The 18,170-nt window shown below is 33.8% G+C and overlaps 1 protein-coding gene across 4 annotated transcripts in view; it reads left to right on the top strand.

Moving 5' to 3' along the window:
- Positions 1–411: 411 nt before the first annotated feature.
- Positions 412–18,170, top strand: part of LOC105458087 — a 328,659-nt gene continuing 310,900 nt past the window's right edge. For all 4 annotated transcript variants that reach the window (XM_011703154.1, XM_011703155.1, XM_011703153.1 and 1 more), the window contains exons 1-2: positions 412–931; positions 4,850–5,068. In XM_011703154.1, the coding sequence (XP_011701456.1) occupies positions 545–931; positions 4,850–5,068 (606 nt within the window). In that variant the 5' untranslated portion in view covers positions 412–544. The remainder of the gene's footprint in view (positions 932–4,849; positions 5,069–18,170) is intronic.

Genomic DNA, 18,170 nt, shown 5'->3' with positions numbered 1-18,170 from the left:
GTAGAAGTTATAATCTCAACCTGAGTTCTTGTAAATGTATTGTAAATAAATTGATTTTTCGAGTGGAAATGATGGGCATACAGTAATTATATAAGAGCGTTTTCTTTCGGCTTTGTATGCAGTATGTATGTATGTATGCATGTATGTACATACATATATAGTATATGTATATTTATCTAATAATGATAAATAAATGGCTTGTATATTAACCGATGGTAAGTCAAATCCCGCGGATCGACAGATGTCGCTCACAATGCTCTACCGGACGAAAACTGTCAGCTAGCAGCCAGCTGAGCCAGCCGCGCAGTCGACCGTCCTGGTGCAGTTTCCCGCGCGTGCCACGTCAGCTGATCGGCGCTCCGGAGTAGTCGCGAGATGTCAACTGCCGCACGCAGGTGGTGCTCGATTCGTAATGGCGTATGACGGCTGAGGAGCCACGGGTGCGAAACGCGCACGGGTGCTCGAGTTTTCGCGTATCCGCCAACACCGGGGTGGTGATCAAGTGCCGCGGTGCGTTGCACGTGTGTAGGTGTGTCGCGGTAAGATGAGCGCGTCGACTGGCGTGCTGCCGTCGTACCAACGCCTCGCGAACGGCGTACCGGTGCCGTTATTCTCGAGACGGTCCTTCCGTCCTCGCGAGAAGTACCTGATCCTCCTGGTATTCATGACGTTCGGTGTCGTGTGTTTCGGCGCGTTCTTCTACCTGCCGGATTTTCGCACCGGCGGCGCCGCCGTGAACAGTGTCTACCGCGTGTACCAGAGCATGCAGAAGGCCGGACCGGAGCTGCTGCTGCCGGTGCCACCGCGCGCCTCCGGCGACGTCAAGGACTCGCGCTCGTCCGCGTTCGGGCACCCGAACGCGGTGCCACCGGGCCACGAGGGCAGCGATCATCAAGACGTGCACCTCGTCGAGGACAAGCAGAAGTTGCAGGTTGCGAATTCGCGCTTGCCCAAAGTCGACCTCTCGTTCGACCGTGCCTCTCGAACGCCTCACCTCGAACATAAGTTTCCTTATCGGGGAAACTTACGCCTATCACTTTCTCTCTCTCTCTCTCTCTCTTTCTCTCCCTCTTTCGCGATATCGTTGAATTCCCTCCGGTAAACTGTACCGTCACGGAATGGACATGCTCTGTTTGCATCAGGTCGTGCTCCGTTTGTTTACATACGGCCATTGTAACGTACATGGCTGACGCACGTGCGCGGACTCCGCGCGCTGTCACTCCGTTCACGATTCCGTCTCAATGAACGATAACGATCTTCCGTTAATCGCCGGTTTCGTTTAAGCAACGAGCAAAGCGAACACTCCGCAAATGCGCGAATATTTGTTTAATATTAATTAATGACATTGATATCTAATTAATAATAATTTATCGAGATGACCGATTCCGCATCTCGAGGCAGTGTAATCGTGACAACAGCTGGCGTAGCTTATTCAATCATCGACTGCATTTGACCGTGATTTAAGCTATTAATCTTTTTGCGTTCTTTTAAGAACGCGCGTATTATAAGTATATGTTATAGGAATACTCGCACATATTGAAGACGTCTATAATGCTCGAATCGTTCGACAATCAAATTCAAACTCAGCAGAAATTCTCTTTGCATCACCCATTTTTTGCAGTCCCATGTCTTTCCATCGAATGCAGATGCATTTTAAAGCGGATCTCGCGTAACTGACTCGATCGTTGGAATTCCTCGGGGTTAAAGTCAATCTGATTTCGCTCGGTAAAACGGAGACAACACGATACTGGATATCTCTCTCCGCGACTTGTACACGCCGACGTCGAGAAACTCTCCGGTTCCGTTTGCGCTCTTTTTCTTTCTTTGCACTCAACGTGAGTAGGTCGCGCAAGGTCGTGCCGTGATCTTGCCCTTGTACGGCGATGCATCCGCGTGAAATCGATATCCGGATGCTGGAGCCGAAATTACGATTTATCGAAATCCGGAAATAAAAAAAAATAATCCGAGAATTTAGTAGCGACTAAATACTTTTTTTTTAAAGAATAGTTGACGTTTTTTAACGAGTAGGCAATTGTTGCAAGGCAAGAAAAAAAGGGAAAAGATAAATAATATTTAAAGAAAAATTTTTATTGAAAGAGTACGCATTAAATTTGATATAGATACGAATGAACAAATAAATTGTTTGCGTGTGATACATTTTGTATGATAAATTTACTTTTTTGATAAAATTTATATAAATCGAAGTTTCGGCCCGAGACGTTAATTGATACAGATAAGCGTACTATTTAGAGTTGTATCCAGCAAATATGATTTATCTTGTTCGTATGCGCGCGTGACTCGTTCCTCGCTGTTATTTCCATTTCGCCATTCTCTTCTCTTTCGTAGGAAATAATAACCAAGACTTGTTTTACACGCGCGTTGCACTTTTTCGCCATAAATCAAACGACACGTCGTCGCAGTCGATTTTTTTTTTGAAAGGACGCTGGTCGAATCCTATATTAAATTGCAACATTGTGGCTGGCAATATTTGAATTTTTTGCTCGAAAATCGAAATTCCGCAAAGCTAAACCTCGCGCAACAATGTTTGTCTTTTGTATTTATTCTGAGTTTTGGAACGTGGGAGATGATTTGAATAAAGACGCACGTATACGAAGGGAAATACGATCTGTCGGAGCAGCGTTATGTGAACGTGCGAAAGAAAATATCCCGCGATAAATAGCGTTATCGTTGAGTAGCATTCATGCACGCGCGTTGCGGAATGAATGTGCATTCGTCGCACATAAGTAGTAGTTCACACTAGGTAGTTACTGTGAAGTGGCAATTACTGAGATACATGATGATAGTTAAGTACTTTAAAAGATTTTAAAGTGATTCCTCATAATAATTCAAGATGAAAACTTCATATAACCATATGTCTGAAGCGGCTTAATTTTAAAGATTGAAACACAATGGCAAAGATAAAGAGAAAAAAATTTTGTTTTTTTTCCAAAACTATCGAAAATTACTCGAGTTATTTTGATGAAATTTTGTATATGTTTGAAGGACATGAAGGACTCATTTTTTGAGATCATACATAATTTAACCAAGGCGATCGTCATGTTTTAAGAAATCACTTTGAAGTGATAATAGTAGCATTGCGTGTGTTCGATTGTTGTTTAATACGACTGACAGTCACTTCTTTTAAATACTTACGAATTGCGGCGTCTTTTTTGTTGTAATGCATGGCATTATTTTTATTGTCACTGTTCGAATAATATTCGTGTCTTAACAGACTTTTCTCAAGGTTTCTCGAGATAATATAGATTGTTTTACAATCTTGTGGAAATGAAATTAATAATGCGACCCAACAGAAACGTGTTATTTCGTATGAAAGTAGTTCTCACATGATATTCTCTTTTTTCTTCTTTTCTTTATAACGATGTAACGGTAAGGTGTTCGAGAGTACGGTTCGGAGGTAAACAAGGCGAAAATGAATGTACTTCCGTGAAATCTAGATTACAGATGGCATGTGTAATTTTCGCGGAAATGCATCGGTCTCTTTCCCATAGCGATGACCGATCCAAGATCCAAGTCATTTAAGCTTAATGAATCTATGGAGCCGAGCTTAATAAACTGCGGCCACTCACATACATTTACATTATGTACATATTTTTGCAAATGATAGTGCAGTAAATAATTTAATGGCGCAAGCAGGATACAGTTTGCTTTGCAAATATCAGGATAAAACAAAATTTATATATATATGTGTGTGTGTGTGTGGAGTAAGATAGCAAGAGCTAAAGTTAATTTTATGTTTATATCTTAATTTAAAAAAAGCATTGATCCCTTAAGTTTTAAATTTTTAAATACAATTTCTTGAATCGTATTTCCAACTAATAGAGTTTGAGCAAACATCAGTAATACGCATAATTTGCATAATTATCGCTTTACGAGCTGGAGATAGCGAAGCCAGTCATGGAAATAAGTTTGTTATGTTGCGTATTTAAACCAGATACTGATAAACAACTTTTAGATTTAAACTATTTTGACTAAAATACCGTTTAGTTATTAGTTTATTTCTAATTTATCTTACAGATATGCATGTGCATATGTTAATAGACTTTGTGATTATTATTTTTACTAAAAAAATAAATATATAAATGAATATACAGTGTTGTTAAAACTCTCTCTAAATGTAAATCAATGGAATCATTACTGATTTTCAGCGTATGTCATTTTCCAGTGGCATACTTAGAACTGTGATAAACAGTAAGTATTTCAATGTTCTTTTAATGATAATATACTGATTCAAACAGTGAATATCACTGAAAGATAGTGAGTTAAACTATCAAACAGTTCTGAGAAGTGAATTCACTGGTCTTTCAGTGATATTCACTGCTTGAATCAGTATATTATCATTGAAATAACATTGAAATATACTCACTGTTCATTACAGTTGTAAGTATGACTTACTGGAAAATGATATACACTGAAAAACAGGGATCCACTTTTAGGGAATAAAATGTTCAAATAATAATTTTTGATATATGTATACCATAAAATTATTTCTATTTCAATATCTTTTCAGTATACATTTTTTTCAAAATAATGCTTTTTGATTAAATTAAATTATTAAACTTATTGATTTCTATTTTCGAACATTAAAATATAATCGGTTAAAATCGATTAAAATATATTTTTTATTCAGTCTTTAAGATTAAATCCAAATAAATCTGAATAAATCCAAATTTAAATATAAAAATATAATGATGCAAACCAATGCATTTTAACATGCAGTGATTATATGTCACATTTATTATTGTTTACTAATTAAACGTGTATTGTATGACTTTCGCATGCCATCTGAAATGATCACGGAATACATTTCGATTGCGCGCCGAATTTTTAGGCGAAAATCGACGAGGAGTATCAGCAACAAAAGACATTAGAGAAACCGGACATGGGTGAATCGCGAGTGCGTACAAGTAGTTCCTCATCGTTGATAGTGCACAAGGAAGAAATGGTTTTGGTGACAGTGCCACCAGCGCTTGCGGATAAGCTGCCATTAACCATCGGTGGAGAGGATAAGGATCACATCGCCAGGCAACGAAGGGACAAAGTGAGAGAGGTGAGTCTCTTTTAGTTTAGAAAATATTTGCATAACAAACTATAAAATATTTACAAATGTGTGGATGACTTTTCAATCACATATAATTTGAAATACTATATTGCATTTTAAAAAAATTGAATTTTTCTTTATAATATACATAAATAAAAAATGTAACATGTAGCATAGCGATTTTTTTATAAGTTGTCTATTACAAATGTGAAAATGTATTTCTCGTACTAGGGTCGCTTTTCTGTTACTTATTTTGAACGAAGAGTTCCTATTTATTGCGCGCGATTCTATAGAAACCGACATTGCCAAAATTCGACTATTCAAATCATATCCTTCCACGTGGCGAAAAATCCCGTGGCGTCTCGCGTATCACTAAAGAAATGCCGTCATTTCCACGTAAACGGGAAGTGAGAGAAGCCGCTTTTTCGCGATGTGGTAGTTTCGCTTGCGCCGATCTACGTCGTGTTTTGCAAAATAATGAACCGGAATTTTTAAATTGACCCCGAGAAGTTCAATCTCCTAGTACAATGCGCCACTCTACGCTCTGCATGCAAATTGCTTCTATAAAAACTATAGGATCATAACGACTTTGCTCGTAAAAAAAGCACCTGTGCTGACTTGCAGATTCTATATACATATTTACTTCAAAATTTAGTTATGTATATATATATATATATAGAATATATCCATATAGAACTATTCATTTTTCGAGTGTGTATTTTGTATATAATTGTAATATATGTGTATTTATATACAAAACGTGCCCGCGTGCATATAAGATACTAAAAAAAAGTTAATAAATTTTTTCATATTTTGTTAGCCTTATTTGCTTATTTTTTTCTCGATTTTTTCATATTTTATCACTCTTGCTTTGCTGATATCCATATAGAACTATTCATTTTTCGAGTGTGCATTATGCCATTTTAAAACTTGTTCCGAAATTGTCATATATATATATATATACGAAAAATGAATAGTTCTATATGGATATCAGCAAAGCAAGAGTGATAAAATATGAAAAAATCGAGAAAAAAATAAGCAAATAAGGCTGACGAAATATGAAAAAATTTATTAACTTTTTTTTAGTATCTTATATGCGCGGGCACGTTTTGTATATAAATACACATATATTAATTATATACAAAATAAATCCAATTTATTAACGCTTTATTTATCTTTGTTTTATCTTTGTGTATTATTTTTAATATGCCGATACGACATCAGTATTGAACTCGATATTTAATTTGCAGCATACGACTTATTAATAAAATTTTATATTTGTATTAATAGTTGTATTAATGTTAATTGAAATGATTTATAAAAATTTGGATGGTATATACGTCGACATTAGTTTTTTGTATCATTTTTATATAATTATTCAGAATGTTATATATTTTTTATAAATGTTAAATATTTTTCAGAATGTTTTAGAGAGGTTTCTGAAATTATAAATACATATTTCCTTTGATATCTTAGGAGTGATATTATCTTTTTATATTTTTAAGCTACACTAGTATAGATATAGGGTGAGTTATTTTAAGTAACGCATTGATTTTTTTCAAAAACCAAGGCTTGTATCGAAAAATATTTCGTACAAAAGTTTTACAATTTCAAGGAAGACATAAGATCATGCCATTGATTTAATCTTACGTACTAAAGTCATATAGAAGTCAATTTTGTTTTTTTTTTAATGGAAAGTCTTCGAGAAAAACCAAAGTTGACTTCCATATGACGTACATACATCCAAGATTAAATCAGTAACACCATCTCTTATGTCCCTTTTGAAGCTGTACAACTTTTGTATAAAACATTTTTCGATACAAGCCTTGGTTTTCGAGAAAAATCAATGCGTCACTTAAAATAACTCATCCTGTACACATTTAATTTATTTCTGCGCGTACATACGATGTAACAATTAAATGTGTTTCTGCATTTTTATTTAATATTTAATGCAAGACAGAAAGAGAAAAAATAGAAAATAGACAGAAGGAGTAAACAGAAAGAGGAAATGGGCATGTGTTCATGAGATTTTTTGTTTCAAAAATTACCGTAAAATTCCATATAATATATGTATGCAATTTTCAGAATTGCTAAACGGTTTAACTAAAATTCACTGTATGGCAGTGTAAGCTGATAATTCGTTATACTCAGATAGATTTTCCACGATATCGGCATCCGAGGCCGATTTTATTTAATTCTGTTCATCCACCTTCTGTTTTATTCTCTTTCCTGGACTAAATAAAATCGCATGGAATTCGCAGTCTCGTTTGATTTGCAATTTTGCGGCAGTATCGATTGCAGGCGTAATTTTATAAGCGCATGTTATATTTTAATTGGGAAATCGTGCGTTTACGGAAGTTTTAATTACCTTGTCTTGACATAAAGAGGTAATACGACTCTTTCCTTTCCTCTCCCTTTTTTTTTGAGAAATCGGAATTTGTGATTATAATCGAGGCGCACTAATTTCAATACGGTTGAAAGCAATGATTATCAATCGACGCGTACATATACGGTCTAGCAATTAGGTTTGCGCTGCATTCGTGTACGAATCGTTTGCCATTCGTCATTTGATGCGAGGTAGGATTTGAAGTCACGCGATATCCTGCAACGTGGTAGTAGCAATAGTGTGGAAATATCAAATCACGCAATTTGCCGTTGCTCTGATGTTACAACTTCTGTCAGAAAAAACCTATCTTGTTACGAATAGAACGATTTACAATGAAATACGTTTTTTTGCAGTAAATTTTATGGCAAATTTCATTTATAAATGTGCTATATTCTTTAAAGGAACACGTTTGTCATTTGAAAGTGACGTTATATTATTCAGGTTGATCGTGTTTCTTTTACGTTGGAAAATGTATATGTATTATCTTGTAACGTTCGAAACAATGTGCTATATTGAGATACATTGTTAGATTTATTTGTATTATCAGCTGACACTTCTGTCGAAAACAACAATAGGTATCTACGCATAAAAGGTGTCATGAGATTTGTTTTCGCTAATTATGCGCTGTTGCTTTATATTCATTCATCTTCGTCTTCTGGTTACGTCTATTCATTTCGACCTCATAGAATGCGTTTATGTTCTTTTTCATGCTAAAAATATTCATAAGCGTCATTACTGTCTGAATACTTTGAATGTGGCCTTCATAAAACAATACATATTATTGCATAATTTGAAAAAATGTTATTTCAGGAATCATCTCTTTATATCTTTATTATTTTACTAACTACAAATGTTGTTAGCGGGAAAATTTTTTTGCTTCTGCTTATTTTTTTTCAAAGGATAATGCAACAACTAAGAACTTTTAGTTAAAGCAAACACGAAAAAATTTCGAAAGATATAAATATAAAGCGTCAAACAAATTAAATAATTTATATTATATAATAATTATAATATTATATTGTAAATTTATGTAAATACAAATTTACAATATAATATTTAGTTGAAGTATATTAAACTTATAATAAAATGAATGTTTTTTTTTTCTGATAAAAAATCTAATATTATAAAAGTCATTTATTGCTCTGAGGTTATTAATTGATATTGGTTATTTTATATACATTTATATAAAATATAAATGAATATTGCCAACAACGCGTGCACATTGAGTGCAGTTACTTTTTTAAATATTATTTATTACGCTAACGGCCATTATCTTTTCTCTCTGGCTTGCAACTAGCGTTTGTACATTGCGCCCTAAACGTATATAAACGCTACATTTGAGCATCACTATCGTTACCGTTACGGTGTGAAAGTAAACCACGGTGTGGAAGTAACTAGAACGCGCTTATAATTTTTTTAGTTGCACGGCTTCTCAGTTGCAACTCGCTACATACATTTCAGTAATTTTCACAATTCACGTACTTCCGCAATTTCAATATTTGCGTATAAATGAAAATCAGCGCGGTGGGATGAAATGCAATATATTTACGCTTTGAAAAATAAGTTATAGAAAGTAAATTAATAATTCTCTGCGCACATACGAATATAATATAATATTTTTTTATAATGTTGAAATTTAGATTAAGATCTCTTAAGGGATTAAAACCTTTTTAGGAAATATTTTTAATTTTACTTGACAAATAGTACAGTGAATGAAAGAAAACTTACATTTCCTCCTGACAATCTCGCTGCATTCGATATCATTCTATTATGTCGGCTGCAACGTTTGAGCGAGAACACCGATTGCGCAATCATTGCAGCCGACAACTATATTAATTGCCAGCATATTACGTTGCAACTAGCAATAGAATAGAGGTTGTCGATAAACAAGTGACGGAATTAATATCGTGACCGTTTATTGTTTGAAATCTATTGATTGCAGTAATGAGTGTTCGAGCGAAGCGTGCAGTATCATTTTCCTCTATGAATCAATTCATCCTTTATATCGACGTAGTTAATATCGATGTAGTAGTGTCAATACTAAATTTAATTGTATATATATTGACAGCGATTGCTGGTTCTTTTATTAACACGAGTGTATGGATGTTAAATTATCTGTACACGGATAGAATTTTCTTTTAAAATTTACCCTGAAAATCATGTTAATTGTGGGACAATATAGTATTTAGGCAAATTTTACTGTGCACTACAATAAATTTTACTGCGAAATCCTATTGTAGTGCACAGTAAAATTTGCCTAAATACTATATTGTCCGATAATTAACATGATTTGCAGGGTAAATTTAAAAAAAAATTCTCTCCGTGTACGACATGCTTGTTTAATACTTTTGTGTAAGGTCATTTACTTAGACGTACGATTATTTTGCTGAATGATATATGTATATCTATCTGATTATGTTTCCCTCGTCCCTTCTAATAACTGCAAACTGCTAATAACTACAAAAATTTAGATAATTACGAATGTAAATCTAGTAATGATTATAAATGGTAAGAAAATCTTATATTCTTCTTCCTGGCAATCTTGTTGTATTCAATAGTTGATGTAAAACATTCGTGTCATCTTCATGGACATCATTAAGATACCTTACTAAAGTTTTATTTAAAAAAAGTTAGTATTTATTTGAAGCCATTATAAATGCATTGTGCACAGACGAACCTGAAAGTTTGTTTGCATATTACAAAGGATGAAAATGTATGTTCATCACGATGGACAAAAAGAACAGAAAGGCTTAATTTAACTGTACGTATGAATGTTTTCATTAACGGTTTTCAATCTGCTACACGCTATACTCGTATGATCCGTAGAAACGTTGGCTTTCACCGAAGCGAATTCTGAAAGCGATTTCAGTCGCACACCTTGTGTCGCCTTGCCCAAGTCATCGAATATGTTCTTTAGTTTGGTGGTTCTTCTTGCAAACTCATTATTTCAACGGTGTATTGACCGCATTATGTCCAATCTCGTATCGTATTGGCTGCACGGTCACGCGCCAGTAATCGGGACAAATTTAATTTCTCCGTTGCAAAATGAATCCTTGAACTACCGCACTTCATGGCAGTTTATGAGAACATCTCTGCGCGATTATTTTAAAATTATTCTTTTGGAGAATATTTCCCGTTGATTGATATATCGAATTCTAGACTTAAGGGGGGTTTTACCTTTACCGGCCGTAAAATTAGCCCTTGTTTTATGAATTTTTTTAAGGAAATCTATTATATACAGTAAAACGCGGATTTTTGCATAAATTTAGATATTATTTGAACAGCAAAAAAAATATTTTTTATTTATATAAAAATGTATTTTAATGCCTCCAAGTGGCAATTGAATGTGGCATGTTTTTCGAGCTGATGGAAGTAATTACGAAAAAACGAATTAAGATATCGACTTGATTCTATTTTCCTTTTGATCTTAATACTTTAACGTATAGCGTGAACTAAAATGATGTCAATTGCCTGAAATTTGTAAAAATGATAGCATTAAAAAACAATTTTTATTAATAACAAACTGAATGTTTGTTGTAAAATCATGATTTTAGTTCACGCCATGCGTTAAAGTATTAGAATCAAGAGGAAAAAAGAATCAAGTCAATATATCTTAATTCGTTTCTCGTAATTACTTCTGTCAACTCGAAAAACATATCACATTCAATCGCCACTTGGAGGCATTAAAATACATTTTTATATAAATAAAAAAATTTTTTTTGCTGTTCAAATAATATATAAGTTTATGCAAAAACCCGCGTTGTATTGTATATAACTGAGTATCTTAAAAAAATTCATGAAACAAGGGCTAATTTTACGGCTGGCAAAGATAAAATTTCTTTTAATATAAAACTGATATTATAAAGTTGTTCTGATTTGATATCAAACTTATTCTTTTTTTTCCATATAAATATCATTAAAAGTTAGATACATTTTTATACAGCATAAAACAATAATAACATTGATATTAAAAAGCTATCTTTTATGATTTATTACATCAACGATAACGGAATATAATTTATAACTTATTTTGTTCTGATGCGATATTAATAGATTCTAGATTGGTACGGTATTTTAATATATTTATGAACTAATCTTTTTTGATCTCTTCAAAACACCGCAGAACATGGTTGATATAACGTTAAAAATTTGTTGTACCAAAAATCCGGTTAAAATAACAGAAAAAAATAACAGATATGTGAAATCTTTTTCGTTTACATAGGTATAGGTTTATTGTCAGCGCGAAACTGTATTTGTTAACTAAACTAACCACGTTCCAAATATATCTTTCTGCGTTTTGCAATCAAATCTGTATTTGGTCAAACTGTTTCTCTTCGTGTAACATCCAACATTTTAACATGGTTCGACGATATGGCCATATCGAGATCTGTTCGTTTTTATTTGACGTCCCGCACGCATGCCAGAGTTGTTACATCGTACAACGAGCGTGTCGTGTAAACGCATCGATGTCGAATTGCACGGCAAACATATGTAGATAACGACGAGGCTGCCAACTATCATATCTGATCACTCGTCAAATTTCCAACCGCGGCCAAGCGTATTTCTTTTTCGAACTTTATGAATGACTGACTGTGCATGCCATTATGTATTTATCGGACCATTAAACCTGCTGACTTGCGATGAGCGGTCCGATTTTCATCAATTTTTAATCACCTCGAATCGCGGTTCCTATCTACGATTCTGTTCGCGTTGATATTCAATGAAAGTTTTATATATCCGCTGTTCTAGACTTTCTGTCAAAATGGTTTCCGCGTTTTCAATTTAGCTGCTATTTGCATTTGGTGATTGTACACGATAATAACAAGACTTGGATTTTGATGATTACTCGTTTTTTATTTATCAATTTTAGACGTATTTGATTTTTTTTTGCTCACGGTTCAAACGATTTTAGGAATTTATTATATAGTAAATGTCGCAATTATAAATTATTATTTAGAAAGATGTTTCCGTGAAAATATGAAAATAAAGATTAAATCTTTTAATTAAGGAAAATAAGGATTATAAACTTTTGAATTCTCCCCCCCTCCCCCTCCCATACACATACAAAATTATACACGGAAAGAATAATTTTGTTGAACTGTCTAAAAATTGTGCTAAAAACATATCTGAAAATAATTTTTTGTTGAATCATTAAAATAATTTGTTGTAATGTCGAAACTGATAAGCGTTGCAATAAAACGTTTTGATATTTTAGCAATCACTTTGACTTTTGCACAAAATTATTTTGATTATTGAACAAAAATTATTTTCAAATCTGGATTCAGCAAAATTATTCTTTCCGTGTATGAAATTACAAGTCTAACTGGAAGTTAGCAAGTTTACAAAATTTTATAATTTATGAAGATAAACATAGCTTGAAATAATTTATAAACTCAAAAGTTTATAAATATTCCAATTTATTAATATATAAATATGTGAGATATTTAATATATGGATTATTTTTAAATTACTGTATACATAAGTATAGCCATATCGACATATTTTTCATTTTTTATTTTTAATTTAATAAATTATTAGTTTTTGCCAGACTGAAATCAGCTACGTATAAATTTGGTGAAATTTGTTTTCCCACGCTTACAGAAAATATTTCATCCTGTTAAACGTACCAGTTAAAATTTCTATGAATTGTTTAATGAGAGATGTAAAAAAAAATTATTTTCGGTAATGAAGAATAATAAAATTAGACTGTCCTATATTTTGTTTAAGCATCGACTTGACGAACGACTTAACGCTCATAATTTAATCACGTGCGCATGAGCCATCGCCATGGCCGTATGTCTACATTTGCTGTTTGTTATATTGATTGCGGTCACTTGTTCTTCTGGTCGGAAAAATTTCAAATCGCTTCGTCTTTTCGACGTTATAGGATTAATATGAATTGTGAGAATATTCCGGCATCTTTAGGTTTTAATATTAGAATGCAATTGGAAAATGAAGGATTGGAAAGATGGATTAGCGTTCTATGTACAAATTTTAAACTTTGCTTGACAGAGGATAAAAGATAAAATTCAATCATACGATTAAAAACTTGTCACTGATATGATATTATAGATTTAGATATGATCAAGAATAAGATAAATAGTGGATTTCTTTCATTCTTTACGATTTTTCGTTTCGTCGGATATTATTTATTTGCATATTAGAAGTAAAATTACTATAGAAAATGCAATAGACTGCGAACTGTTTTGAAACATATCGCATTGAATTGATGATTGTTTAGGAACTCTCTAAATTTTCTGGAGTGAATTTTCACTCTTTTGGAATGAATCTCACTCGAAAAGAGTGAAAATACTGCCACTTAAGTGGCCGAGTGGCAGTATTTTCAATCTTTTGGAATGAGATTTACTCCAAAAAATTGAGAGAGAAGACAATCAAAGTATAACGCAATAATTATTTTGCGATTTTTCTCGAGAGTATGAGAGGAGAAGCTTGAGCTTGAGAGGAACAAACGATTCTATTCACAAACGATTCATTTGCTGTCCATTGTGGGTGGCCAACCACTTGCAACTGCGAGATCCACGCTATTACTATTTCATTGCAACGGAGTTAAAGAGACGCATTCGGTCCTCAAATCTAGCAATCAACTTGGCTATAGTTTAATCGGTTACATATAGATAAATTGTAAACCGTGGGATTGGATTTATATGAAGCAAAATAATTTGAGTTTTGCAAATCAATAACAGTTAAACGAAACGCATCCCCGAAACGCTTTATGTATTTCGTATTCAATTTGAGAATCTTGTCAAATTGCAATTTAGCAGAACAAATTATTTTAGCGGTGAATTTAGGTAAAGAAATAGCAAAAAAGCAGGAGGACATTCTATATTTTATTTAATGAATGAACGTATTCTTGACACTTAATTTTAATTTTATTCACTATTTATTCTAGCGACTTTCTTGTAACAAGTGAATATACAAGTATAATTATAGCGATAAGAATAATGTCGTTTCTCTATGCGCGTTTTGTTAGTACTTTTTTTCTTCTAAAATACATTTATTGTCATGTTGTTCCATGTCATGTTTATACATATAAGTATATATAAGTATACATTGCATGCACAAACATAATTTAAAAATAAAATACCTGTTTGAGTTAACATATATATTATTAATAATTTATATATTTGTAAGTTACAGAATTTATTAGTTGAAATATGTACATTTTTCCGAAGGAGTTAAGGAAGTGCAACGTTAAGCGTTAAACGAAAGGGATTAGAAAACAGATGTTACATTCTCATATTCTTTTCTCTATTGTTTTATCTTGCGTTAACATTTTTATTCTCTGCAAGAGACGTTCGTAAGAACTTGTAATTTATAAACAGGATTTGGAAATTCTGCTAGCTGAAGCGGTTTTTTTTTTTATTAATTCGCGTGGCGTATGATTTATGATTCTGATGAAAAGTGCAAGCTCTTATAAAATTTGTTAAAGTTTAATTCTTCTAAGAAACTGATATAAGAATGACTCATATCTGTGCTAGGATTGATTTAGCTATAACAATCTCTCTCTCTTTTCTCTCTCTAAACTAACTTACTGCTAGAAACTATCAATGTTTTCTCATATTGGAAACAATAATTATTTTCTTTTTTTGAGTAGGTTCAAGAATAGAAATTTACAAAATAAAGAACAAGAAAGGGAGAGAAGGCGCATAATCGAGATATTCTGTATGCGATGAATCCTTTATACATATTTTTTGCCTTTTGCTTTGTTAAAATGATCACCGCATACGTCTTTCTGAGATTGCGCTCGGCTCCGCGTGTGAAATTAGATTGCGTTCGCTTTAGACGCAGGAAAACTTCATCGCGCGGCTAACGGTGTTGCAGCGTTCCCCATTTACGGTTAGTTAATGCATGCATGCACGTTCGAGTCGAATCGTATTTGCGTGCGACGTATCGCGATTATCCTTTCGCCACGTGCATCGGAGTGTTCGAAATTGATACAAGAATAAGAATCGGCTATCTTTACACATAGTCATTTGCACTTTTACTCGCATATTACCTTCCGAGAAAACCTATTCTTATATATTCTAAAAATAAAAGACAATAAAATATTGAGAGTGAATCAATAGCTTTACCGATTATAGAAGGTTTCGCAATATTAGAGAAAAATCTATAAAGTTTGAATTTAAGACAGAAGAGAATTGAAATTAGCGAGAAGTATTAAAAAATCAAAGGGTTCTGTATACGGAATGCTTGTAATCATCTTTTCGGCATTATTACGTTCATTACGCGGCATTGAATATCACGGGCGAGAAACTCGACGAGCGTATATTCGAAATTGTTACGGGCTGCGAGCAAAAGCCGTTCGGGAGTAGAATATTACAGTATTTTAAGAATCCTCATTATTTCAGACTCCTTCTAATTTCACGTTTATACTTTATCCAGGCGCATTTACCGTTACTCCGGTCCGACAATCAGGTAACGGCGTCGTATCCCGGAATATCGCGCTACGCACATGAAAATTGCAACATTGTATGCAATTGATTTCCCTCCTTTCTCAGTGTTTCCGCCGTATCGCCACTTTCTTTGTACTTTCGGGAGATTTCATGGACATTTTCTCGTTAAGGATATCCCTCGCGCGCCTTTGGACGCGTACACGTGGTCATCATCGTTGATCACGCGACGCACCGCGCAACTGGCAATTCCCGCAAGATTCTCGTAAATTTTAACCCGCCTAATGACGTACTTTAGGGTCCGTAATGTCGGCCCGAGAGCAGTCTCGTTGATTTAAAAAAGTTACAGAATCGCGTACGCGCCCCACGAAACGTACTTCCGCCGATTATACAATTCCTAATTCGACGTCCGCAGCAGCAGCATTCGGAAACGTTTTCTTTTTTTGCGTTTTTTTTTCTTGTGGTTACACGTTATGCTATTTTCTGCCGAAATGGTTCATAATAGTCGTTCGTTACAACTATTGAACAAATTCACATTTTAATAGAGGACATTTTGGACAACGAAATGAATCAAATATTTGCAATGTAAGCGATCTAAGCCATTCCGAAAATAGTTAAAATAATATATTTGAATTCATATTGAATTTTAATATATAAATTTGAAAAATAATATTCTGGATGGGCCAACGAAGAAGCAAAATTTAAAGTGATAAAATAAAAACTCAGAAACCTTAGTTAATTAATTTTAATTACATCAAAAATATATAAAATAATATGTCATTTATAAATTATTTTACCCTTTTTATATATTTAATATCGCGACGTTATCGCGATGCTATATCAATTAATAACCATTACATCTTGAAAATAACAAGTCCTTCAAGTCACCTTCAAGTGATCATCTTTTGAATGCATTCATTTTTATAATCTGTCTCTGAAGTCTTTCATGACTTTTTGTAACATTTCAACTATATTGTTTGCAATTTTTTTCGAATATTTGTTTTAAGTCTATTAATACTTTGATCTTTAAGATTGCACTCGTCAAGTAGTTATTTGAAGGATGTCATTTTCAAGAAATGTAACGGTTATCAAGCAACGCGTGTCGTGAAGCCAAGTACACAAAAAGAGTAATTTTTAAACGGTACGTTATACTCTTATATTTTTATCTAATAAAAATTAATTGAATAAAGTTTATAAGTTTTTATTTTACTCTTTTAGGTGTTCTATTTCGTTGGTTCATTCTGCATAAAAATTAACAGATGATACCTAGCGAGACATCAGGAACATTTAACAGACATTTGTAATAAAAGGATAATGTAAAAATCGGATTCGATAAAAAAATTAAAATTAACATTAGATTTAGTGTACATACATTATTTGATGAATGTAGAGTGAACATAAATATTGTTTAGCGTGCACGCGATAACAGGAAAGATCCGTTTATCACGAAAGATGGGAGATTCGAATGGTCAATTGTTCGAATGTCGCTTTCCTTTAACCGAGGCATATAGGGCCGTGGGATTTCCCGTGAGTGGTATCGATAGAGACATATTCTCGTTGATATCGCAGCGATGCACGTCGCGGCCACGTACCGAACGGACATAGATAAACACACGTGTTCCCCGATATCGACTCGGCTGGCCGAGCACGCTGGATCTTCGCTACGTGCATGGAACGTGGAATGGAGACGTTTTATTGAACGTTATCCCCGATCGTTTGTAATCATTTCGCGGGATCGGCGGCGTGCCGTGCGGACTTGGAAAATGGAAAGAGCTGCTGTGTGGATACGGAAGAGCAGACGGAGAAACATGAGGCGGTCAGATCGCAGAATCTTTGACGATTAAGTAAAGAGAGATGGACGGTGAGCCCAGTCTAGACTGTGAATGGTTATTAAATTTTTACATTACGAAAAATGCTGATTAATATCTTAATATAAGGATATATCGTTTTTACATGAAACGTATGATTACGAGCAAAAATGTATATAATAGAATAAAAATAAATAGAATAATAATTATACTATAAAATGCAATAGGGTTCGTGACTAATAAGTAATATTTGATGATACGTATACGTAAGAACCGTTGATACGAAGTATTAACAGTATTTATATATCCGTATTCCTCTGAAATAAGATTACTCGGGGCAATCTAGCAGCAGTGATTTCAATGCTAGCATAGAGATACTCATTATAGCGAGCGCACTGATAATCCTTTGCAAAATATCAGTGTAGATCTGGTCGTATCCGGTTCTCAAGCGTTTCATAGCTATTGAAAAAGTAATTTGCTCCATTCTCTCCGATGTGTTTTCTCTG

Source organism: Wasmannia auropunctata, unplaced genomic scaffold (genome assembly GCF_000956235.1).
Source record: "Wasmannia auropunctata unplaced genomic scaffold, wasmannia.A_1.0 LD334694.1, whole genome shotgun sequence".
NCBI classification, from domain to species: domain Eukaryota; kingdom Metazoa; phylum Arthropoda; class Insecta; order Hymenoptera; family Formicidae; genus Wasmannia; species Wasmannia auropunctata.
The sequence above is the reverse complement of the archived record's forward strand: the minus strand, read 5'-3'. Positions and strand labels throughout refer to the sequence as shown.